Source organism: Paralichthys olivaceus, chromosome 15 (assembly GCF_024713975.1).
Source record: "Paralichthys olivaceus isolate ysfri-2021 chromosome 15, ASM2471397v2, whole genome shotgun sequence".
NCBI classification, from domain to species: domain Eukaryota; kingdom Metazoa; phylum Chordata; class Actinopteri; order Pleuronectiformes; family Paralichthyidae; genus Paralichthys; species Paralichthys olivaceus.
This window is the reverse complement of record NC_091107.1, coordinates 9077435-9099300: the sequence shown is the minus strand read 5'-3', so window position 1 is coordinate 9099300 and position 21866 is coordinate 9077435. Positions and strand designations below refer to the sequence as shown.

Genomic DNA, 21866 nt, shown 5'->3' with positions numbered 1-21866 from the left:
GTCTGTGTGTGTGTGTGTGTGTGTGTGTGTGTGTGTGTGTGTGTGTGTGTGTGTGTGTGTGTGTGTGTCCATAGAAAGCTACAGAAAACACAGCTGCCCCTCTTCACATGACTCAAGTGTTTGACTGGTGACGAGGCAGCTTTGGAAAACCAGCAAGGCAACACTTCCATCTCCCCTCGTCTATTCATTCCTTTATTTTCCATTTCTTATCGCCCCTCCACAGTCTTCACTCCTCATTGTTTTCCTCCATTTCTTATCACCACTCTGTTCTCACTCCCTCATTTGTGTCACCTGCTTTTGCTTCCCTCTGGCTTATTTATTTCTTCTTTCCTCCCGTCCACTATCTCTCCTCCAGGCTGGAGGGAAGCACTACCACCCTAGCTGTGCCAGGTGTGCGCGCTGTCACATGATGTTCTTGGAAGGAGAGGAAATGTACCTCACAGGTGAAATGAAACATTATGTATAAAAGTGATAGAATGTGTTTTTAGTTTTATGAATAAATATCTGTGACCATACAAAAGTGCTTCTGCATCTCTACAGCCAGCGGGCATAAAAATAGAATTGTAGCATCTATTGAATTAGCTGTTCCCTGCAAGTATCCAGATGGCCTAAGTGTTTATTCTGCATCCGTGTGTGTGTGTGTGCGTGTGTGTTTGTGTGTGTCGGAAAGGCGAGTCGGACAGAAGTAGGATACAGCCACCTGATAAATGGTTGCTTTTAACAAAGTACCATTATGTAGGTTATTGATCGCACATATAACACTCGTTACTACATTCACTGACAAAGACACACGTAACACACAACAGACACACACACACACCTTACCCCAGCCGATGTTTTCTTGAGACACACAAAGGTTGAAGTCAATTACCTCTCCAGCTTGGCCTCGGCTGCTGTGTCCATTATTCTGCGCCGCCACTGACAGAATTAATCTGAATGAATGGCCGACTGCCAGAGGTTTAAATTGTTTTCTCTTTTACAAATTAGATTCAAGTAATTAAAGTTAATAAGCTCACTCATGGATTCAAATGCAGGCTGATGTGAGGACACTGCTAAAGCTGCCTGACAAACTAGCATTCTTATACATTCATGTTCATCGTTATCCACTTTGTACGGCGGCCCTGAAGTGCAAAACACGACAAATCACAGAACACAGCAGCAAATCCAGAAACACATTTTTACTACGTTTTCCTTCTGTTCTGAAGACGGACCACGCCTCTGTCCAATCAGCGACGAGCTTCATCACCCTTCTTCCCTGTTACTAGCTGATGTCCTCCATGTTAGCAGATGGGACATGGACCAAACTAAAAAGACAAAATTCTCTCAAAGTTTGGTTTAAAGTGGTTATTTAATGATTCCAAAACAGCATGTAACACCATGATTGGTTGTTTTGGCAGGACCTCGCTACCGTTGCTTCATCCTGCTGATTGCTACTCTGCAGACTCTGGATGACCCTGTTCTTATCCAGCATGTTTTCGCTTCATGTCTGTATATTGTATATACAATCTTTGTTATAATCAGTTCAAACTTTAAGCTGGAAATCATTTTCAACTTAATACAATATTTCTTAAGTGGAGACTAAATATGAGCAATACTTTCTCAAGAATCCACCGTTGCAAATGCAAATTAGAACAACACAAGATCATACTCTAGGAGATATGGTAGTGTAGATAGAATACAACTGAAAGTACCTTTAAGCTGTATATTCCTTTAAAACAAATACAATTGACGAAGAAATCCACAAACTACCAATAAAGAATTTACAGTACCAGGAACTTTAGGTGTAAAAATACATTTTGATTAGCACAGATTACTTGAATGCAAGTTAAATGTGGAGCTACTGTACCGTCATGTGTAACTGACACACACAGCCTCCCACAGTCGCCACACAGGTTGACGCCTCCTGATTCACTTCACTGACATTCTGCTGCTGCACTCACGGCCACCAGTAAACCGATCCATTTGCATATTGTACTTAAAGTCTTCATGTGTGTGCGCTTGTTTGTGTGTTTTAATCTACGCCTGTAAATATGTGCAAGCATCATTCTCTGTGTATTTGCTTGGACGCACGATTAGTGTGTCTGCATATGAATGCAGGTGTGTGTGTGTGTGCTGAGCTCCACTGAGTTGCCCCAAGGTTACATTCCCTCCTTTTGATGACTTCAGACATGTAGGAGGGCTAAGCAATCACCCTCGTGAGACACACTCAATTACGGCTCACGTGCACACGCTCTCACACACACACGTACACAAACGGCACACGCACACACACTCTTGCAATCAATCTCATGATACATGTCTCGAATAAGAAGTGGTGTGCATGTGTGTGCATGTGTTGGTGATGTGAGCGGAAAACTGATTCGTGGACGCTTCATCTCAATACCTGTTCTTAAAATGAGCAAATCAATGAAAATATATGTCTATAAGTCTGAAAACTTCAGTGGAGGTAGTTCATCTGCAGTTCACTCATTTCGAATCTGTCAGTTCTGTTGGCTAGTGTAATCAGCTGCACTCGGGGGGGGGGGGGGGGGGGGGGGGGGGGGGGGGGGGGGGGGCCCTCTCTGCAGGACAAAACTGGCTTGCGTGCTAATGTGCCATGCTAGATATCAATACAAGGCTAAAGAGAAGTAGACGGGAAATAAAATCCACAACCAGATGAACACACAACCAGGTTCACCACTGCCTTCTCCTTTGCACTAATGTAATTTGATTGGCTAGCCCCTGAGCTTTTTGGTTGAAGCTTTCAATACATACATGAGTTCTGTGTCAGGAAGGTAAATTTAATGCGATTTTTTCCTGTTGCTCTTTTTGCCCAGTACAAGTTACCAGAGCCCAAACTGATCTCTTACAAAAAAACATTAAAAGAAATGATATCTTCTGCAGCAGCAAATAGCAAATAAGTAAATATGTATTTTTCTTAAGCCATAATTCAGGGGACTAGTTCATTCTATTCACTCTTGTGTTGATGTAATGTTTTTTATATTGACCAACAGTTTAATTAACTACTGATTTCAGGCATTTACAGATTTACAAAATGTCTGTATTTGGTTTCAGAAGAGCTTTTATTTGGTGCTTAATTTGAATTTGTGTTTAATTTACTGGACTGAAATCCTCTCTGTCATGTTGCATTTCTGTCTAATCGCCAAAGAGTTTTTTTTACTTTGGTCTGAATCAAATTACCAAGTAGAAACAGCATTGAACTGCATTCATACACTCTTCAATGACTCACTCAACTTGACCTCAGCTCTTACACCCAATACTCATAAAAGAGCAACAGACTCACTGCACATATCTGAACTGTAAGAATTGAATTGACATTTCTTGTGTTTCACTTGGCAGCATGATTCAGCAAAGACGCCTGAGTCCATTTAAATATCTGCCTCTTTAGAATTTCAGATAGCATGAGCACTAATGTAAAAATAGCTTCCTGTAGATTTACACTGGCGGCTTTCATCCCCTCTTTTGAATATTACTGGTTAAGATAAGACGTCTTGTTTGGGCAATCGATTAACCCCATTTTGCATAAAGTGAAGACAAGGTGAAAAAAAAGTGTTTGCTCAGGCTTCGCTCCAGAACAAAACAGTTTTTCCTGTGCATGTGCGACTGAGGAGGTTTTATCTGATTACATTTTTATCACAACTAATCGCAGCTCTTTGTTTTCCCCTGAATCCTTGGTTGCTGCACAATTTACATTCTCCTCAGCCAGGAGATACAGGATCCCAAGTCCAAGGCCATACATCTGTTCAGCAGCGGAGTGGAGGAGCGTGGGTGGGACGGGGGGGCACTGAATCACCACGCATGGTTTCTGTCCACAGTATTGATCTTGTGTGTGGGAGTGTGTGAGAGTGAGTGTGTGGTTGTTGGATGTGTGTGTCCTACTTCCTTTTGCCTCTGTGCTCGTTTGCTTATGCGGTTATGTATTTTGTGTGTGTGTGTGTGTGTGTGTGTGTGTGTGTGTGTGTGTGTGTGTTTGTTTGTGTGCAGGTCAGATATATGGTGTTGATAGTGGTTGTATATTAGAGTCATGATCAGCTAACTGATTCCAGCATACCCTGGGGCCGGAGAAAATGATACAGAGTCAATGCACGTGTGTGTGTGTGTGTGTGTGTGTGTGCGTGTGCGTGTGTGTTTGTGTTGGCGTCATCCACAACAAACATCCTGACATTAGTGGTTTATTGTCATGAATATGATCTACTGTAATAACCGTCATTCATTCCCTGTCCTCTTCTGCTTTATCGAGCACTTAGCTCCTTCCATCCTTCTTTCACTACCTTTGCTTTGTTCTTTTGCTCTGTTCCTTATTTTTCTTTCTCTCCTCTCAGGACGACATCTCCTTCATCTATCTTTTGGTCTCTTGTTCATGTTCATTTCACTTTAAGTCAGTGAAATTCAGAAATCCTTTTCTGCCATCACTGTTAAAGTGCATTGTTGCTAAAGCAGTGGTTCAGTTTGTCACATGTTTGTGCACAGACTTTGGTAAAGATGTGCACAATAGATTTATATTTACATCTGTAATATTGTACTTTAGAGCTGGATATCAATATGGATCATTAATTTTATTTTAAAAAACAAGAATACAAATACAATGTGATAAATATAAATGTACATATTTTCTGCATTGTTTATTCTGGACATTGAAACCCCCTTAAAAGTCAATACTGATAAGATTGTTTTTCTGGCTCCATTGCAATTTTACGCATGCTCTACTTTTTTGTCCTTCCTGTCTCTTTGTCTCTCTCTTTCACGATGACCCATGATCTGGGGCAGATTTTTCATGTGAGTCATTATACGTCATTTGGCATAAAGAGAAGAAGCTCTCATTAGTTCTCTTGGCACTGGATGAAAAGTTTGGGGATCATAAAAGTCAGTAGGAATTATTCTTCAGTGACCGTGAATGTCTGAACAAAATGTCATGGCAATTTATCCAATAGTTATTGGAGATATGTCAGCGTCGAGTGCTGGACTAACTCATATTAATGTAAGCGGAGCCGCGGCTAATAATTCCTCCTCTGTATTTATATGTTTGTGGAGACCAGGAGATTTTGATCCTCTGTCCTCAGACCGGACAAACCTCCTCCACAGAGCTTCAGCTGTGTGTGTGTGTGTGTGTGTGTGTGTGTGTGTGTGTGTGTGTGTGTGTGTGTGTGTGTGTGTGTGTGTGTGTGTGTGTGTGTGTTGTTGATTGATGATGATGCACTGGAGAAAGGCTGTTTTCCTTTCATAGGATCACATGAAACTGTATGGCTGCTGCCCACGTACACGAAAACAAATTTAACTGAACTAAACTTGTGTATTTCTGTGTGTGTGTGTGTGTGTGTGTGTGCAGGTTCAGAGGTCTGGCACCCCATGTGTAAAGAAGCAGCTCGGCTGGAGAGAAAACTGAGGGTGAGCGATGCTCTAAATACCTGCAGCCTCCTGCTCCCTCTCTCTGCTCCCTCTCTCTGTGTGATTCTCCTCTTCTCTCTCTGTGCCTCATATTTATCACCCCCGTTTTACAAACTACACCACATTGTTCTTTTCATTATAAGAAACTAACTCCAGATAAATGTAGTAATGCTTTTAAAAATGTGTCTTTCTATGAAGAACTTTTGAGACCTCTTTATTATATACATGCCACATCACATGCAGGAGGTTGGCAGAGCCTTAATAAAACTCTCTGTTCCTACTTTCCTTTGATTTCTATCTCATTCATTTTAATCAACATTAAAATGCAAATAATCCAATGTGGGTGACATTATCAAATGTGTTTAAATCAACTAATGAAAACCTCATCTGAAGCCAGCCTGAGTTTTCAAAATACCTGGAGAAACATGTGGAAGATTCAAGTAAAGCCAGTTGTGTTTTTTCAAATGAATGTTAAGTAAATTGGTATTTTGAATTAATACAGTGTCACATTGTGGATAATGTTATTATTACCATTATCATTTCTGTACCTTTTAATTACTGTTGTGTCTAATCTAACTTTACTATAACCTCAGACTCGTCTGACTCTTGTTTTTGCTCTGATAGCTGAGACGTACGTCTGAGACAGCCTCCATTTCTCCCACGGCCTCCTCCCCTCTCCTCGGCTCTCCTCACCGCCTTATCTGCGTAAGTAACTGTCGCTGTGGTGATGATAAAAATAAATCAAACTTTATTTATATGGCATTTTTTAAGAACAATTGATGCCTTCCGCTGTCACTGTCACAGCCGTCAGTCACATATAATTGACAGAGACAGACACTCCGAGTCCCTGGAAGTTCAGTCTGTCTGCACTCTGAATAGACTTTCTAGATTGTTTGTCTGTACACGACTTAAAGGACACTGATCTTGAACTGTATTTTCTAATTCTATATTTCTTTATGCCGGTCTCTGTGTGATTTTTCATTCTTTTATTGTTCTTTCTGAATTGCTAATAATGTCCACTTCTCTATTCATGATTCAGTTTCCATTTACTGCCTCGCTCTGTCTCTTTTTCTCACACATACACACACACACACACACACACACACACACACACAGTCTAAGGCTGACAGTGATGCTCTGGACTATAAGCAGCTGACAGCTCTACCTAGGGTCAAAGCCATATATGACATTCAGCGGCCTGACATCATCCCTTATCAGTCCAACCACACACACCTCTCTGACGACACTCTGGAGCGATATAGCTGTGGACAGGTACACACACACACACACACACACACACACACACACACACACACACACACACACACACAAGACCTCACAATCAATACTATAGTTGAACATAACTCACCAACAATAATCAATGACAATTATTTTTTATTCTCCCTCCAGTCATTGGGCTCCTTGTCACCATACTCTCATGTAAGTATTCCTCCCAGTAGTTTTACTGCTTTCACTAATGACTCAGGTATATTTCACTTTAATTAGAGCAGAAAGTTAATGTAGCTGTATGTTACACAAAGTGCAAGGACTTCCACATCAGTAATGTCACAGGATATTCTACAGTAAATTGATCAATCAATTGTATGATTGATTTTACATTCCTCTACATTTACAAATGGTGAAATCTATATAACCAAATGTATAGAACTTGAGAAAATAAGATGAATATTTCCGTGAAAAAGTTTTACTTTTTATAACTTATAACTATATAACTATAGTCTCTGTCCAATACTGCATGTTGAGGTGACCTGAAGCGTTTAGTGACACCTGTGCGTTTTCGTTATCAAAATTAATACTCCATAATACTGCTCTCAGAGTGATTACAGTTGTGTTTTTTAAGTGGAGCTTTGTGTAGTTTAATTAACTGAGATGGCGTCGCTCTCTCCCTCTCCCTCCAGGATGTTTTGGACAGTGTGGAGTTGAGAACGAGGCGCTCCTCCAGCTCTGCCTTCACTGACTCTCCTGCACACAGTCGCCACGGAGGGTCCCCTCTGCATTATTATCTCCCTGGTAATGCGCCCACTCAACCGAAGATGCACACTCACACGTACATGAATAGAAAATATGAGGCCTGGCAAGAAGCACTCGCTCTACAAGGTGCAGCAGGGAGTTGTGTCTTAGAGCCCCAGAACACTCCAACATACATGCCTACGTACAGTATATGTACATAATCCATAAGCTTACGAGTCGGTCTGCTATCATTTCTGTTTGGGGACGTGGGCCTTTCTGTGCCTCATGCTTTGGTTTCTCTCACTGTGATTGGCTGCGATGACGGCAGGCAGTGAGAGTGGCAGGAGTTCACCATATTACTCTCAGCCAGAGCCCAGGTGTGCCACACCCACCACCACCACCACTACCCTCCAAGCCCCCAAGCATTTCCATGTGCCAGGTAGGCCGTCATCCGTTACGCTGGTACTAACCTGAGTTGCCCTATTTAACAGCGAAACGAACGCACCCTCCAAATATTTAGCCACATCCTGATCCCAGATTCACACTTGCTCCTCAGACCAAAGAACCACAGTGAACTTGACCTGTGTGTTATTAATTGCAAGAAAAATAAATGATTTTAATAATAGAGTCATAGTAATTTTTCAGATTTCAAATTTTTTTGTTGGTCCCAGGTTATTAAAAGTTTTTCTGCTTCTCATATTATATCACTAAAAGTTTTGTATATTTTCCTTTTTAAGCTGAATACATAACACATATGCACCTGATTGTGATAGATTTGAGGTTTTTTAATGAGGTCTGAACATCCATAAAACACAGCAGTTATCCGCTCTTCCTGCGGTGAGTCTCTGTGGAGCCTTTCTAACATATGAGTTTTAATCTAACATCTAATTGTGTTTTGTGTTAACATCCCAACAACCTTCCACTTCATCAGGTCGACGCTCCTCCGCTCCCTGAATGTTTCGCTCTGTCTCTGTTGCCTTCGCTTTACGTTTCACTGCAAACCGTGCGTTTGCTTTCCCTCCCATCATTCCTGCCCTCAGTCCATTTCTCACTGCATGTTCCCTTCTTCCTCCTGACTTTTTTTTTTTCGAGGCTGTTAATCCTTGCCAGCCCTGCGACAGCACTCCCCTCACGTTTTTTCAACATGGAACAGAACGTATTTGGTGGAGGCTTTTATCCAGAGTGCCTCACGGTATCATGAGTGTGTTCAAATTTAGCGTGGTCGGCCCGCTGGGAGTCGAACCTCCAATGCTGGGAGGATTGGTGGCCTGCTCTGCTGTGTTTGGAAGTATTTTAATGTTTTTTGCTTCATCTTGTTGCTGTTTTATTACAAGTTGTTTTTTACGTAATGTGGTGTTCTGACACCCAAAGCTGAATGATTATGTAGAATATTCTTCCTAACGAGAGCTGCAAGGCGCCACGTGCTCCTGTCGTTTCTATTTTATTCTTTCCCATCCCTTTATCTTTTCCTCTGCCTCTCCATCCAGTTCTCAACCCTTCAACTCCTCTCCTTCCTCTGCTTTATTCCTGAGCCATCTGCTGCTCCTTCCCGCAATAAGCCAGTGAATGAGTATTAATCATCCGCTCTGCACGTCGGTCAGGTTGTCTGGATGCACGGCACCGCCTCTGCTACAACAGTTTATTACCTGTGCTGTCAGCTTTATGGTCAAGAAGACTATAAATGTATGCAACTAATTTGTTGGGATGGGATGAATAAGGAAATCCAGATTACCTCTACTCTCCACTCCTCCACTCCTCCTCTTCCCTATTTCTTTTATGTCAATGCTTTTTTGTTTCTGTTTTCAGCTTCTGAAGAAACCAACATCTACAGGAAACCACCCAACTATAAGAGACAAGGTTAGTCCAGCTGTTGATGGGCTGTGTAAACCGTCCAATGCATCATTAGTATGAAACATCTCCTGCTTGTTTGACTGAACCAATCCGTTACAGAAAGATCTGAGTTGAAGCTGAATAAATTCTGTCTGTCCAACATCTGGTGCTTCTGACGATATTCATTCCTCTCCACCCTCTAAGCAGTCCGAGAATCAGAAGCCATTTTTCTCTATAAACCTGCAGAGGTTTGATTACAGGTTCTGTTGCAGAGTTAAGAAGCTTCACTGGTATTTTGAATCACTATCAAATTCTCTCTGTTAACCAAACAGTGCCAATGTAGTGGGAACTGTACCAGGGCTGAACGTTGAAGTTTTTGTTGCTGCTAAGTAACTTTTATCTCTAAACTCTTTACACAATCGACTTCTCCCTTAAAAACTATTATATCTAATGGATGGGATATTCTGGATCATCCCTGTCCTTAATTAATGTATCAGGTATCGGCCATAACCTGATTAATCCACATTAATGCAGTTTCTTTGTCAGTTTCATATTAAAATTTTGTGTTTGTGCTCCTGAATCAGTTCTGTTCAACACTGTTCATTCAGTCACAGTGGGCCACCTACTCCCTTTTCCACACAGAGATATTTTAAATTAGGTTAAACAAGTCATTGAATCACATAGGGAGGAAAAAGTAGACCCTGGAGTCCCTAATTGTGATATTCACCACGCACCACATTCCTCATGATCTGTTGGGTTTCAAACATGTGACTAATCAAGTTACTGTCAGCTGACTAAACTACAGAGGTACGAATGAGCCGCTTAATAGTTACAGCCACATCAGAGGTGAGATTACAGACAGTTGGTGATTCAAGAAGTGAAGTAAAACTGAGAGCAGCGGTGCCAAATACTCACTGAATGTGTAGGCAATTCATCGGCGCTCAGACGGCAGGTCCGACAGAGTTACAGTTCCTCAGAAACACCTCTGGATGATTTATCCTTTGCTGCAAAGTGCTGACAAACCTCTCTCTGTCAGCGTGAGGAGGCAATCTGTGATCTGGACGGATTCAAAAACGTAGCGTGAATCACTTTCAGAGCAGTTTTCATTTTAATGCAAAGTACCATATTAAGGCGTATTTGTATTGTCATAATGTATATCATAGTGAAACATGGCTGCACCTCAAAACCACACAGAAATAGTATACAAATGATTTGGATGAATAGTCCCTCCTGTATGATTAACTAATGCTGAACAGAAGTACATGTTATCTGTTTTAGGTTTTTCCTTCATTGCATCTCATCATTATAGATATGATATTGTCCTGACGGGAAACGTTATGCACTGTGTCCTATCTTATCGCGTGGCATGTGAATATCCCCTCAAATAAATCACAGATTGAGGATGTATGTTACGTGGCATCTTGAAGATGTATATTTTTTCCTTTTACATATTATCTTCCTTGCCAGCTTTATTGCGGTCCACCCTTGATAACCTCATCCCTTTTCTGGAAGTTGTGTATCACATCCCGTCACATTTCCTCTAACCCCCTCTTCTTTGTTTTCCTGTGTTTGATGCATCTCCTCCTCCCATCCTCACCCCTGCTGTGTCCTACCCTCTCTGTAAGTAAACACATTTCTTTGTCCACAAAAAGTAACAAAACCTCACACTCTGATGTTAGTTGTACCATGAAATAAGTTTTTATTATCCTCCTCTTATCCTCCCCCCTTTGTTGATGTTGCCCTTCTCCAAGCATGAAAATCAGCAGGAAAACTTTGGATAAGCTTTTGTTTTCATTAATCAACTGTTCAAATTTGTCTTAAATAAAATGCATTGTATTTATTTTATCTTTCTGTCAGACATCTCTGCCTCTCCGACAGCCAGTAAGAGTAAAACCAATGAGAATCTCAACAATTCCAGTTGCCTTTCTTCCTCCAACTGTAACAGCCTTTATCACCCAGGCTCCAACTACTACCCATACACTGGCTCTCCAAAAGGTACAACACCCCCTCTTTATCAAACACACACTTCTCCACACGAGTGCTTAGAAACCTGCGCTCACACCAACAGAGCTTAACACTTAACATTTAGCCAATCTTAAGAAAAAATCATGGTTGAGGCGTTCTTTTCATAACATTACAGTCTAACATTTTATAGAAAATAAGGACAAAACATCATCAAAGGACAAGTTTTCTTTCCAGAAGTAAAATCCAAATAAATGTTTTCATTCATCTCGAAGCTGGTCAGCCTGGATCCAGGCTTAAAACTCTTTTTATAAGGATTTTCTGAAACTTCAATGGGGAAAATTAATGGGAAATTTACTTCCACAACCAGATCCAATCTACAATTGTGTGGTAACTGTTACGCTCTGCAACAAATTGTAAACGCCACAGGCACAAACTTAATTTATCTAAAGAATAAATGCCGACTTCAAATCTTGCACATCATTTTGAAAAGAGGTTTTTCTGCCTCCATCTCATCCTCAAGTCTCCAGAGTAAGGAGGTTTTCGTCCGGAGGGGAGGAGGACGGGTGGAATCACAATATCAACAGGGTAAGAAAGAAAGATGTCCCCTGTTTCTCCCGTTTACATTTTGTGCATTCGTTAATATTTAATTTGCCACTTAATTAAACATGATTTTTACGATCCTGCCCACTGGACACGAGGCCAGAGGATGCTGCTATACTCCTCTCTCCTCCTTTGTTCTCTACATATCATCCCTTTGTCTGGTCAAACAACAACCTTTACAAAGTTTTCATATCTATTCACCTTATACAGTATATAAGCCTTTGCATCCATGCCACTTCCACTATTCATCCATCTATTCCTTTAAACCATCCTTGTGTTCTTCCCCTCTGCTTCTCTTTCCTCCTCTCTTCCCTCCCTCCCTCTCTGCAGGGCATTGGCAGGATGATCCTGAAGGAGGAGATGAAGGCGCGGTCAGGTTGTCACGACAGTGAGCAGTGGGGGAGCAGACGCAGTTCCCGTTGCAACAGCAAGGAGGCGCTGAACAATCTGGGATATGGCTCCCTCAATGGCTGTAAGTGTGTGTTCGTGATCACTTGGACAGTGTGATTAGAACCAGCTATCTAAAATTACATTTGATGAGTAAACACCTCCTCCATTTGTTAACATGGAGGAGGTGTTTTTTTTTCCACCTATACTGCAGCCTGCCACCAGGGGGTGATTAAGACACTGTGGCTTCACATGTCCTCCACCTTTATGTACAGTCACTTGTCCAGACAATTAGAAATAGTTGATGGCTGATCTCTGAGAACTATATTTTTCAAACTTTACAGACGTGAAAGTTTGAATTTGTTCACAGAACTACAGTGAATTCACCTTTGAAATGAGTAATAATGTCAAGTTTATGATTTATAAACACTAACACAGTCCTGGGTGTGTCCTGTTTGTGACTGTACTTAAGTTCCAAGGCTGAAAAGGGATTAGATTTCATTTTGGGTCGTGGTGATGAGTGGTCTGTGGCTGCGGAGGTGAGAGGTCAGGAGATTATTATAGTCACCTTTATGGCAAGATGGCCGTGTGCGTGTGCATGTGCGTGTGCATGTGTCTAGTTGGAATGCTGAGCAAGCCTTAGTGTGGGAGAGTTTGGCCACTTCTGTATTAACTCTCCCATTGATCCCAGTCCTCATTGCATTCAGCTCGGGTGAGGGTTGAGACAAAGATGGAGAGACTCGGAGAGAGAGAAAGAGAGAAAGTGTGTTTAGGTGGAGGTCAAGCGGGAGGGTGTTATAACCGGAGCGAGAACAAGAGAGGCCGAGATAAAAAGTGAATTGAAAATAAAAGAGAGAGAGGGAGTAAGAAGCTAAAGCAATTTGCAGCCGCTCAGAGAAGATGTATGACATGAAGCCGAGAGGTAAATCAGGGTCAGAGAGTGGAGGAGAGAGAGGGAGATGAGCTGTGTGAACAGGGAGCTCAGACACACACACCTGTGTGTGTGTGATGTGGGCGTTCAGTGCTGTGTAATCACTGTGGGTTTATAGTGTCTGCTGTTATTATACTGATTAGAAAAGTCCTGAGTGGTGTGTCTGTATCGGTTCCTGGCTCATTTCAAAATGGTACGTCCTCAACACACTCCAAAGACACTGACTTAATGTCTTTCAATTATATATTAAAGTAACTTTATCACATTAGTTCAATACAAAGAGTCACATTTATTTTAGTATTTTCTATCGTGTTGAGTTAGTGTGAATAAATTAAATAACTTGTCAGTGATATAATGAAATATAGTTAAACTTAGAATATATAAATATACACATTAAACACACAATTTATTTACATTAAGTCAGTGTGCAAGGCCCAATTATTTTTCGAGTATATGAATGCCTACGAAATAACCTCAACTGATTTTAATTCACTTGCTAGCAGCGGTGCTTGGTGTGGCAAACTGGATCTTTCAGTCACCTGGTTGATTTAACATCTTGAGTTCATTAGTCTCAACAGTTATCAGATGGATTGACATGGAGTTGAACAGAGGTATTGATGGTTCCCTGCAGATGAATCATACAGGATGACTGGTCATGTCATCCTCTGTCTTTTCCTACAGTGCGTCAAAATGTTACGTGGATTCTAGTGAGTTTGGTCCAAAAATTACATTCATGCCCGACACAGGATGAACCCTCTGACATCATCAGACCATGCATTTTCCATGAATTTTTTGTTTTAGTTATTTGATGTCATAAAAACTCGGTTCATTTGTCTTTCTGCACAATGGGAGGAAGTGAAGACGTGTTATTACATACAGTCTCTGGTGAACACAGTAAACAGTAAACCTGCTTAACACGAACATGTTACGTTGCTGATGTTAGGATTTGAATTCAGTCGGCTGCAGCCTCACAGAGTTGCTGGCGTTGCTGTAGACTTTTATTCTTGTTGTCCTTCATCTATGAAGACTATAAAATGATACATAAAACTGTTAGATCTACATCCTTATCTTCTCAGCACAAAATAAGTGTGTGATAATGTTTCATCATATTATGTTGCCAAGAAAAAATAACCGAGTGGTTTTCCAGCTGCAGCACAGTCCATAAAAATTACACAGTGCAGTGGGTGGGGCTTATAAACATATACATTTTTAACATGGATGGCCCGAGTATAAACCCAGATGCTGTGGGGCTGTACCCGTGCTGCTTCATATTTTATACGATGTGTAGGTCTTGATGGTGATTATGTTTGCATATTGATGCTGTTAGAGGCACATCCCCACACAGCTGATGTTTTATAGATGTCTCACAACAGCAGGCTTCCTTTATTTCCCTTCTAATGAAAAGCCGACTCTCTTCTGTCATTTCAGTTTCATTGTTTGTTCTCCTACTTTTACCATATGGCAGGTTTATGTACTCTACTTAACGCAGTTTTGTTTATTGTTCATGTTTACACAATGATACAGACATTAACCTGCATGTATCCATTTGTACTCACAAATAACGGGATCAAGAATCCAGGAGATTTAAAATGGATTATGTAACTGAGGAAAAATGTTTGAAAGGGTTTCTGGTAATAATGAACCTACAGAGAATTATCCCCTGACTCTGCAGCTCCATCACAGAGTTTTATAGCCAGTTGTAACTCAGTGATTAGCTGTCCAGCCGAATACTGCTCTGGTTCATCTTCACTGCTTTCATATAGAGGCTGACTGATTTATTGTTTAGCCAGTAAAAATGTGCAAATATGAGCCTTTCACAGACATGTTGGATCAGCGTTTCTGATACGTAGATACTTTTATTAACCTTTTAAATTTACACAATAAAAAACGTACAAAAGAGAAGATTAATTCAAGGTCTATATTTGTATTTGTGTTTTCCTTTAATTTAGTTATTGACATTTAAGTTTATGGTTAAACTTTAAAATATAAAGCCTGAGTTATATTTCTTTGTCATAACAGTTTGATAACAACATCTTAGGAATCATTGCCAAATTATTATATTTTGTCATGTACATAAAGGCTGATATATTGCATAGGCAATTATTCCCTAATTTTAGCATCGACCCCCAAAATCCATATTGGTTGGTTTCTAATCGATAGCATTGTTTGTGAAGTAAAAACGTAGCAGCAACAGCAGACTGAGGTAGTGAAAGACTAACTGGTGAACTTTGTTATTTAGCAGTTCCCTCAGGAACTGGTAGAGACCAAATAAAGAGCAAAAAGAGAGTGAAATGGGCCCGAATGATCACATCCACACATCATCACAATATATTTTTAAAATTTTTTATTTAAATGCGATTGGGGCTCTTTACATTTCATTTAGTTTTTACCAAGGCAAATGTATTCATGTATAAGATTACAGAGTCTCTTGAGACATAATAATATATTGTCCTGTGTGTTCTGTCTTATTTCTGTCTCACCCCTCTCTGTCTGTCTCTCTCTCCTCAGCTCCCAGGTCTGTCTACAGCGCTGACAGCGGTGAGTGGTTCATCAGTGTGTTTTGATCTCTGAGGTCACCTCGACACAGCGAGCAGCCGCCGCTGTCACTCTGATCCTCCTCACTCTGCAGGTTCTGCTGTGATGGAGGCAGAGCTTTAAAACGGGAGATTGTTATCAGCTCATACACACACAGACGTGCACGCACACACATACACACACATCTTTCTTTTCGGGTTACATGTGGGAAGATGAATGGCACTGTAGCTGCAGCCAGGCCCCAGTCTGTTTATCAGCTTTAGTTTTAGCAGCAGATCCAGGATCACTGACCTGAGCCCCTCAGGCATCTGTTCCACAACCCACAGTAAAACTTTTCAGATTGTAAAAATAGATCAGTTTTATGCAGTGACAGTATCCACACTTGGCCTTAAAATCCTTGTGGCTTACAAGTTCAAGCACCATGAACTCATGAGAGTCTTTTAGCCCAATGCCATCCCAACTTAGCTTCCAATATTTTTTGAACATCCTGAGATTATATTCTTGTACAAATAAAATAAAACTGATAAATATCTAGAATAGCACTCTGGCCGTATCGTCTCCATAGATTCAATCAAGCCATTGGTCTTTGTAGAAGCTCCTGGTTTAATTTCTGCAGTTTTTGTTAAAATAAAGCTGTGGCTGGTTGGGTATTTTACTCTTATTGGAATGAGGCTTTGCTTGTGTTTTAAGGATGTTTTGTTTATTAGTGATTGATCCGTAAGTCAAAATCTGTGAAAATCTTTACCAACTTTTCCACAGTCAACTGCCTCCTGTACTGTCATTTCCACACAGAAACATAACAAGCCCAAATGCACTGTGGTCTGACAGTTATCTTCTGTGAATGCAATACTTTCCTCTTTAATTTAATCTTTATTTTGCCCGTGTCACCTTTGGGGCTCCGTACATTGCTGTGTTTCTAACACACACATAATACCTGATCTACACTGCCTGTATCTCATTTCTTGTTGGAAGACAAAGCGCTGTAGATGACAAACTCATTATTGTTCAGCAGATCACACACCGCGTGCCGTAGCTCACACCGGCCAATATTCTGCTGCATCATGCTGTTTCATCCCGGCTCCTTGACTTCACTGTGTTATTTAATTCCTTTTAACACCACAGTGAACAAGAGAGAGACTGAATGAGAAGAGAGAGGAGGAGGAGGAATAGGAGAGAGACATGCAAAAGTCTGGAGCAGAAAAATTGATGAAGCGGAGCAAGAAACAGATAATGAAGAGGAGGCAAGTTAAAGTAGAAGAGAGGAGGACAGGAGGGACAGTTGAATAACATGAGGGAGTTGGTGTGACTCCACTGCCCTCTGCTGCTTCAGCTACATCAGTGCACACCATAAATAAAGATGCTGCCGGTTGCCAACGGTTACAAGAGAGATAAAAACATGCAGAGTGATAACAAAATGAAAAATTGTATCATCAGTGCAGCATTTTCAGTCAATCTAGTATGTTTCTGTGGGTACATGAACTTGTGTTTGAGGAGAGTGAAATCTATCAGCTCGAGGTTCATATAGCTTCAGGTTAAGAGTTAAAGTGGAAGTGTGGTGTTTTTTGGAGACAGGGATTCTATGATCCTAAATGTTTTGATATCGCAGCATCCTCAGAGCCACATTTCTGCCTGAGGAGCGTGTTTGGAAAGCAGTGATATTCTCCAGGTTTAAAAAGGAGGTACAGTACTTGGCAGGAGAGCTGTTGCTTTGTATTTCTTTCGTAAAATTCTCCCAGGGCAATATTCTCAGAGACTGGATGACAAAGAATTAACACAGAATTTGAAAAACCTAAAAATTCCCTAACCGTCTGTAGGAGGGAGTCGAGCTCTTCACTGGCACTAAGAATATTCCAGATCTGCTTAACAGTGTCTTCAGTTAAAGTCCCTCAGAGAACAAATATGAAACGGTTTTCACTTCATTTTATTTGTTTATTTTTGTGACCAGATTTTTATTTCTCCTCGACAGCCAGTGGCACAGGATGTTTTTGGGTCGTCCATCCGTCTGTACGTCGCATTTTGTGAACTTGATATCTCAAGAATACCTTGAGGGATTTTCTTCAGATTTGGTACAAACACTCAGTTTGACTCCAGGATGAACGAATTCGATTTTTAGTTGAGTCAAAGGTTAAGGTCACTGTGACCTCACAAAGAACATGTTTTTGCCTTATGAACACAATACCTCATGAACACTTTCAGGAAATGCTTCCAAATTTTGCACTTATGTTCACTTAGACTCATGGATGAACTGATTAGATTTTGATGGTCCAAGGTCATCATCAGTCAAATGCAAAATCTCTTCAAAAGTCCAAACTGTATCCTCCTACTTACAGACTGTAGGTGTGTGTCAGTTTGCATAACTTCTGTTTGTGCTCATATTTGTTCTTGCAGATTCATATGTTGCCAAATCGGCCTCGTTGCCAGGGTACGGCAGAAACGGACTGAACAGGGTGAGCAATCATGATTTCTGTTGTGAAAGAGTGTGTGTCTGTGTGAGTGTGACAGAGCGAGGCAGGGCCATTCACTAGATTAAATAAGCTACAGCAATGTCCTTCATTTCCTACTGAACCTTAGAAGCTCATTTTTATCAGTTTACTCCTGAGGTCGACTGAGACGTTAACTGGCAACTGGAAAGATTTCTGTATTAAATGTTCCAGTGTGATTGATGTTTTGATGCAATATTTAATAGATCCATATAAGATTATTAGATTTCTGTCTTTTTTACTTGATCCTTTTCCTCCAACATAATGATTAAATGCATTCTCCTATCCCGTGTTTGCTAAACTGGTCGTGTTGTGTTCCAGCAGCCTGGGAGTGCCAGTGCAGATTATTACCAGTATGACAGCGGTAAAGCAGTTAATTGGCAGATCAGAGGTAAGTTTATCGTTCAGCTGAAATGTGCTTATCCCCAGTTGACTACTTCCCCTCACAATGCTTTTCAGTCATATTCAGCCTGTGTGCCGGTGGTGATTGATGCAGTTGACTCATCGCTGTGTCTCTCTTCCCTTCTCTTTCAGAATACAAGGTAAGACGCTCTTCTTTCCAAAGCTGGTGAACTGTTACTGATCCAGGGATGAAAGGTCTGGATGTGTGTATAAAAGATAAGAATGATGTGTTTCCTTTTTAAAGTTCATCCATCCAACTCAGTCACGCCCACTTGGCTCAGTGAAATTGACTCATTTTATTGACACAAGAAAAGAACAAGACAAAGGGTAATTGTACACACAGGGTTTATGTGATGGGTCAGGGATATTCAATATCTTTTATGTCAATAAAAATCCTCTTATGTGTGGGGTTTTTTCAGGGAAACTTCAATATCTACTGTATGATTGTGCTCATTCAGGAATAATATGCTTTTTTAAATCTATTGTAATTTATATGGAGCATTTGTATGCATCCAAACCTGCGACAGACAATAGTTGGAGGCATTATGTTTTTCAGGTTGTCTGTCTGTCTCATTCTTGTGAACACAGTTCAAAAATGCTTTGAGAGAATTACTTCTAAACTGATCTTTTGGTGGTAATAGGTCAAAGGACAAGCTTGCTCTAACCTCAGGAAGCATATCTATTTGCCTTATGAACACAATATCTCAGGAGCACCAACAGGGAATCTTTTCAGATTCTGTACATACGTTCGGTTGGACTCAGGAATTAACTGATTAGAGTTTGGTGGTAAAGGTCAAAGGTCACAGTGGCCAAAACATGATATCTCAAGTGTTTCTGTAATTTCTTCAAACTTTGACCAGTCATCATTTGGACTAAAAGAGTAATTAATTAGATTTCAGTGTTTCAAAGTCAAAGGTCTAATGAGTCTAGGTTTTCTCATATTGATTGTTTGGAAAGTTTAGGAAACAATTTTCAAGCCCACTCTTTAACTCTAAAGCGTCACAGTCTTAATTAAGAACTTTTTGAGTGGAATATTATTTTTATTTGTATTAACAATGAAAGAGATAGGCTTCGTCTGTTTTAGGTTTCTCTGCTGTTGTAACTACAGCTTTGGCCACAAGAGGGTGACAAACTATTTCTGTCTATCATAATGGTGCAAAACAAATTCGTACGTTTGAATCGTGTTACAACATGAAGCAAAACTTCCTCAGTAAAAACATCATTGTCATTAAGTCTCTTTAAATTTGATTTAAAATCTCAGTAATACTGTTTCTCCCTTTGTTAGATCTACCCCTATGAAGCCCTAATGGTGTCAGTCAGAGGGCAGCAGCGTCTCCCCAGTGACGTCGACCGAGCCAGACTGGAGGTGAACTACTGCACAACACTCTCTGCTTAACCTGAACATATTAACACCCTGGAATATAATGAAAGCACAGATAGAAACAGCAAGAATAGAAGTCCACCGTGTAAAATGATGAGACACAGTGAACATTCAGAGATTAAACAGGTGAAGAAATTGAACCAAAATGTGTAGGATTCATCCTGAGCAATAGAGTACTCACAGTAAATTTTATCCCCAGTAGCTGATAAGAAGAGAATCAATATTTCATGACTTTCCGACTCTCTGCGTCTCTGTCTCCTCTGTCTCCTCTGTCTCCTCTGTCTCCTCTGTCCTCACAGCGTCACCTCTCACCAGAGGAGTTCTACAGAGTCTTTGGCATGTCCATGTCGGCCTTTGACCGCCTCGCTCAATGGAAAAAGAAAGAACTTAAGAAACAGGTCAGACTCTTTTGAGAAAATGAATTCATTCGGGACCAGACAGGTTTACTGCACTGACTGTGGGTCTCAGTGGAACAGGCTGAAATGAAAAGATCTCACTTTCCTTGAAGTGGCAAGAGCAGAACTCGGAGCAGAACTATGAAGTCAGCCAAGCGGCAAAATTAGACGAAGAAGTGTGAGGAGAGAACAAAGACGTCCAGAGACACCAGAGAAGTCACAATGGGACTATGATGAGGAGGAATTGGCTGCTTTTCCCTGTTCTACCAGCAGATGTCAGTGGGTTAACATAATCTACAGGCAGGCATCTGATATCACCAGGTTGTCTGTAGACTCAGGTTCAGCTTCTCTTAGCCAATACACCCAACAAGAGGGAGGCAGTTTGGGGAACAGACCGTCTTGAAGACAAACCGGCATATTGTTGAAAAAGATTCAGTTTAAGCCACAAACACAAACACTGTCCACTGGTTCATAAGTTGACACGACAAAAATGTTTCTGTTTGATCTTGATATTTGAAGCCATATCAGTGTTTAGAGTTAATTCCAACAACGTGACTGGACTGTGCTGGCATTGATTGGGTTTTCAAACATGATGTGATTGTAACTTTTAATGAGAATGAGCTGAACTGTGTCAATGCAGTGAGATCAGAGATGTTAGTTAAGTTTCAAAATCAGGTTTTAGTACAATACACACTTTAAAATAAGATATTTGTCTTTTGTTTTATTTAAAGAAATAAATGTTTGTTGGTTCTCAGACTCATGAAACAGGTCAGAATTATTTTTTGCCGATTTACGATTAAATTCTGTGTGTCTGTGTGTGTGTGTGTGTAAAGAGGACTTCCATGGATAGTGAGAAACCCTCTGAATAAAGAGAAGAACAACAGTTGTCTAGAGTCAGAAGGAAATAGGAAACGGTGAATGTGGAAAGGAAGGATGGAGACATAACAGAAGGGTTAAACAAAAAAGAGTGCGTGTGTGTGTGTCTGACACAATCCCATGTACCAAGGAACTTTAATTCTCAAGTCTACAATTATTGGACTAACATGAATAATTAACAATGTTGTGTCTCTCACTGCAGCTTCTGAATAAATGATTCAAACATCACTATTGAATTATTTCTTGTTCTTGTCTTTAAGGTGCATGATGATGTTGTGATGGTGAACAGGTATCTGTTGTGTCCCACAGGTTTTTTCTTTCCTGTTGATTATCTCTTGGGGATCGCGGCCTCTACGTTAGGCTCCACTGTCACTGTGTATCTGACTGTATATCTATAATATATCCACTTTTTATATTGTAGGCAATTATTGTTGGTAAAAGTAGTCTATGTTTTACTCAAGTAAGGTAGCAATACCACAACATCTCACCACACAACTCACATTAAACAAACATTAGGAGTACATTTCCTACACAACATCAGCAAAAGTATTCATGGTAGAAAAGTGATGAAAAATGTGGCACTTACACATAAATTGTGTCAGTAGTTGGTTGAGGTGGAGGTGATTTAAACTTCTTAATAAGCTGTTGGGTAATATTATCTATAACAATACCATTAATCTGAAAATCTGAACTTGAAACAGACCAAATAATTTTACTGGAATATAAAA

The 21866-nt window shown here is 40.5% G+C and overlaps 1 protein-coding gene across 5 annotated transcripts in view; it reads left to right on the top strand.

Annotated features, from left to right (window-relative positions):
• The window catches only part of LOC109635676 (actin-binding LIM protein 3-like), a 38535-nt gene extending 17169 nt beyond the window's left edge, over positions 1 to 21366 (top strand). The window contains exons 7-23 of one of the 5 annotated variants that reach the window (XM_069510103.1): positions 356 to 443; positions 5327 to 5385; positions 6010 to 6090; positions 6502 to 6657; positions 6796 to 6825; positions 7305 to 7416; positions 7685 to 7795; positions 9163 to 9213; positions 11044 to 11181; positions 11672 to 11736; positions 12082 to 12223; positions 15578 to 15607; positions 17993 to 18051; positions 18409 to 18475; positions 18619 to 18626; positions 19772 to 19852; positions 20167 to 21366. In XM_069510103.1, coding sequence (XP_069366204.1) covers positions 356 to 443; positions 5327 to 5385; positions 6010 to 6090; positions 6502 to 6657; positions 6796 to 6825; positions 7305 to 7416; positions 7685 to 7795; positions 9163 to 9213; positions 11044 to 11181; positions 11672 to 11736; positions 12082 to 12223; positions 15578 to 15607; positions 17993 to 18051; positions 18409 to 18475; positions 18619 to 18626; positions 19772 to 19852; positions 20167 to 20280 — 1392 coding nt within the window. In that variant the 3' untranslated portion in view covers positions 20281 to 21366. Of the gene's footprint in view, positions 1 to 355; positions 444 to 5326; positions 5386 to 6009; positions 6091 to 6501; positions 6658 to 6795; positions 6826 to 7304; positions 7417 to 7684; positions 7796 to 9162; positions 9214 to 11043; positions 11182 to 11671; positions 11737 to 12081; positions 12224 to 15577; positions 15608 to 17992; positions 18052 to 18405; positions 18476 to 18618; positions 19853 to 20166 lie in introns of all 5 variants that reach the window. The other 4 variants (XR_011238609.1, XR_011238610.1, XR_011238611.1 and 1 more) reach the window with 4 other exon arrangements.
• The last annotated feature ends 500 nt before the right edge of the window (positions 21367 to 21866 follow it).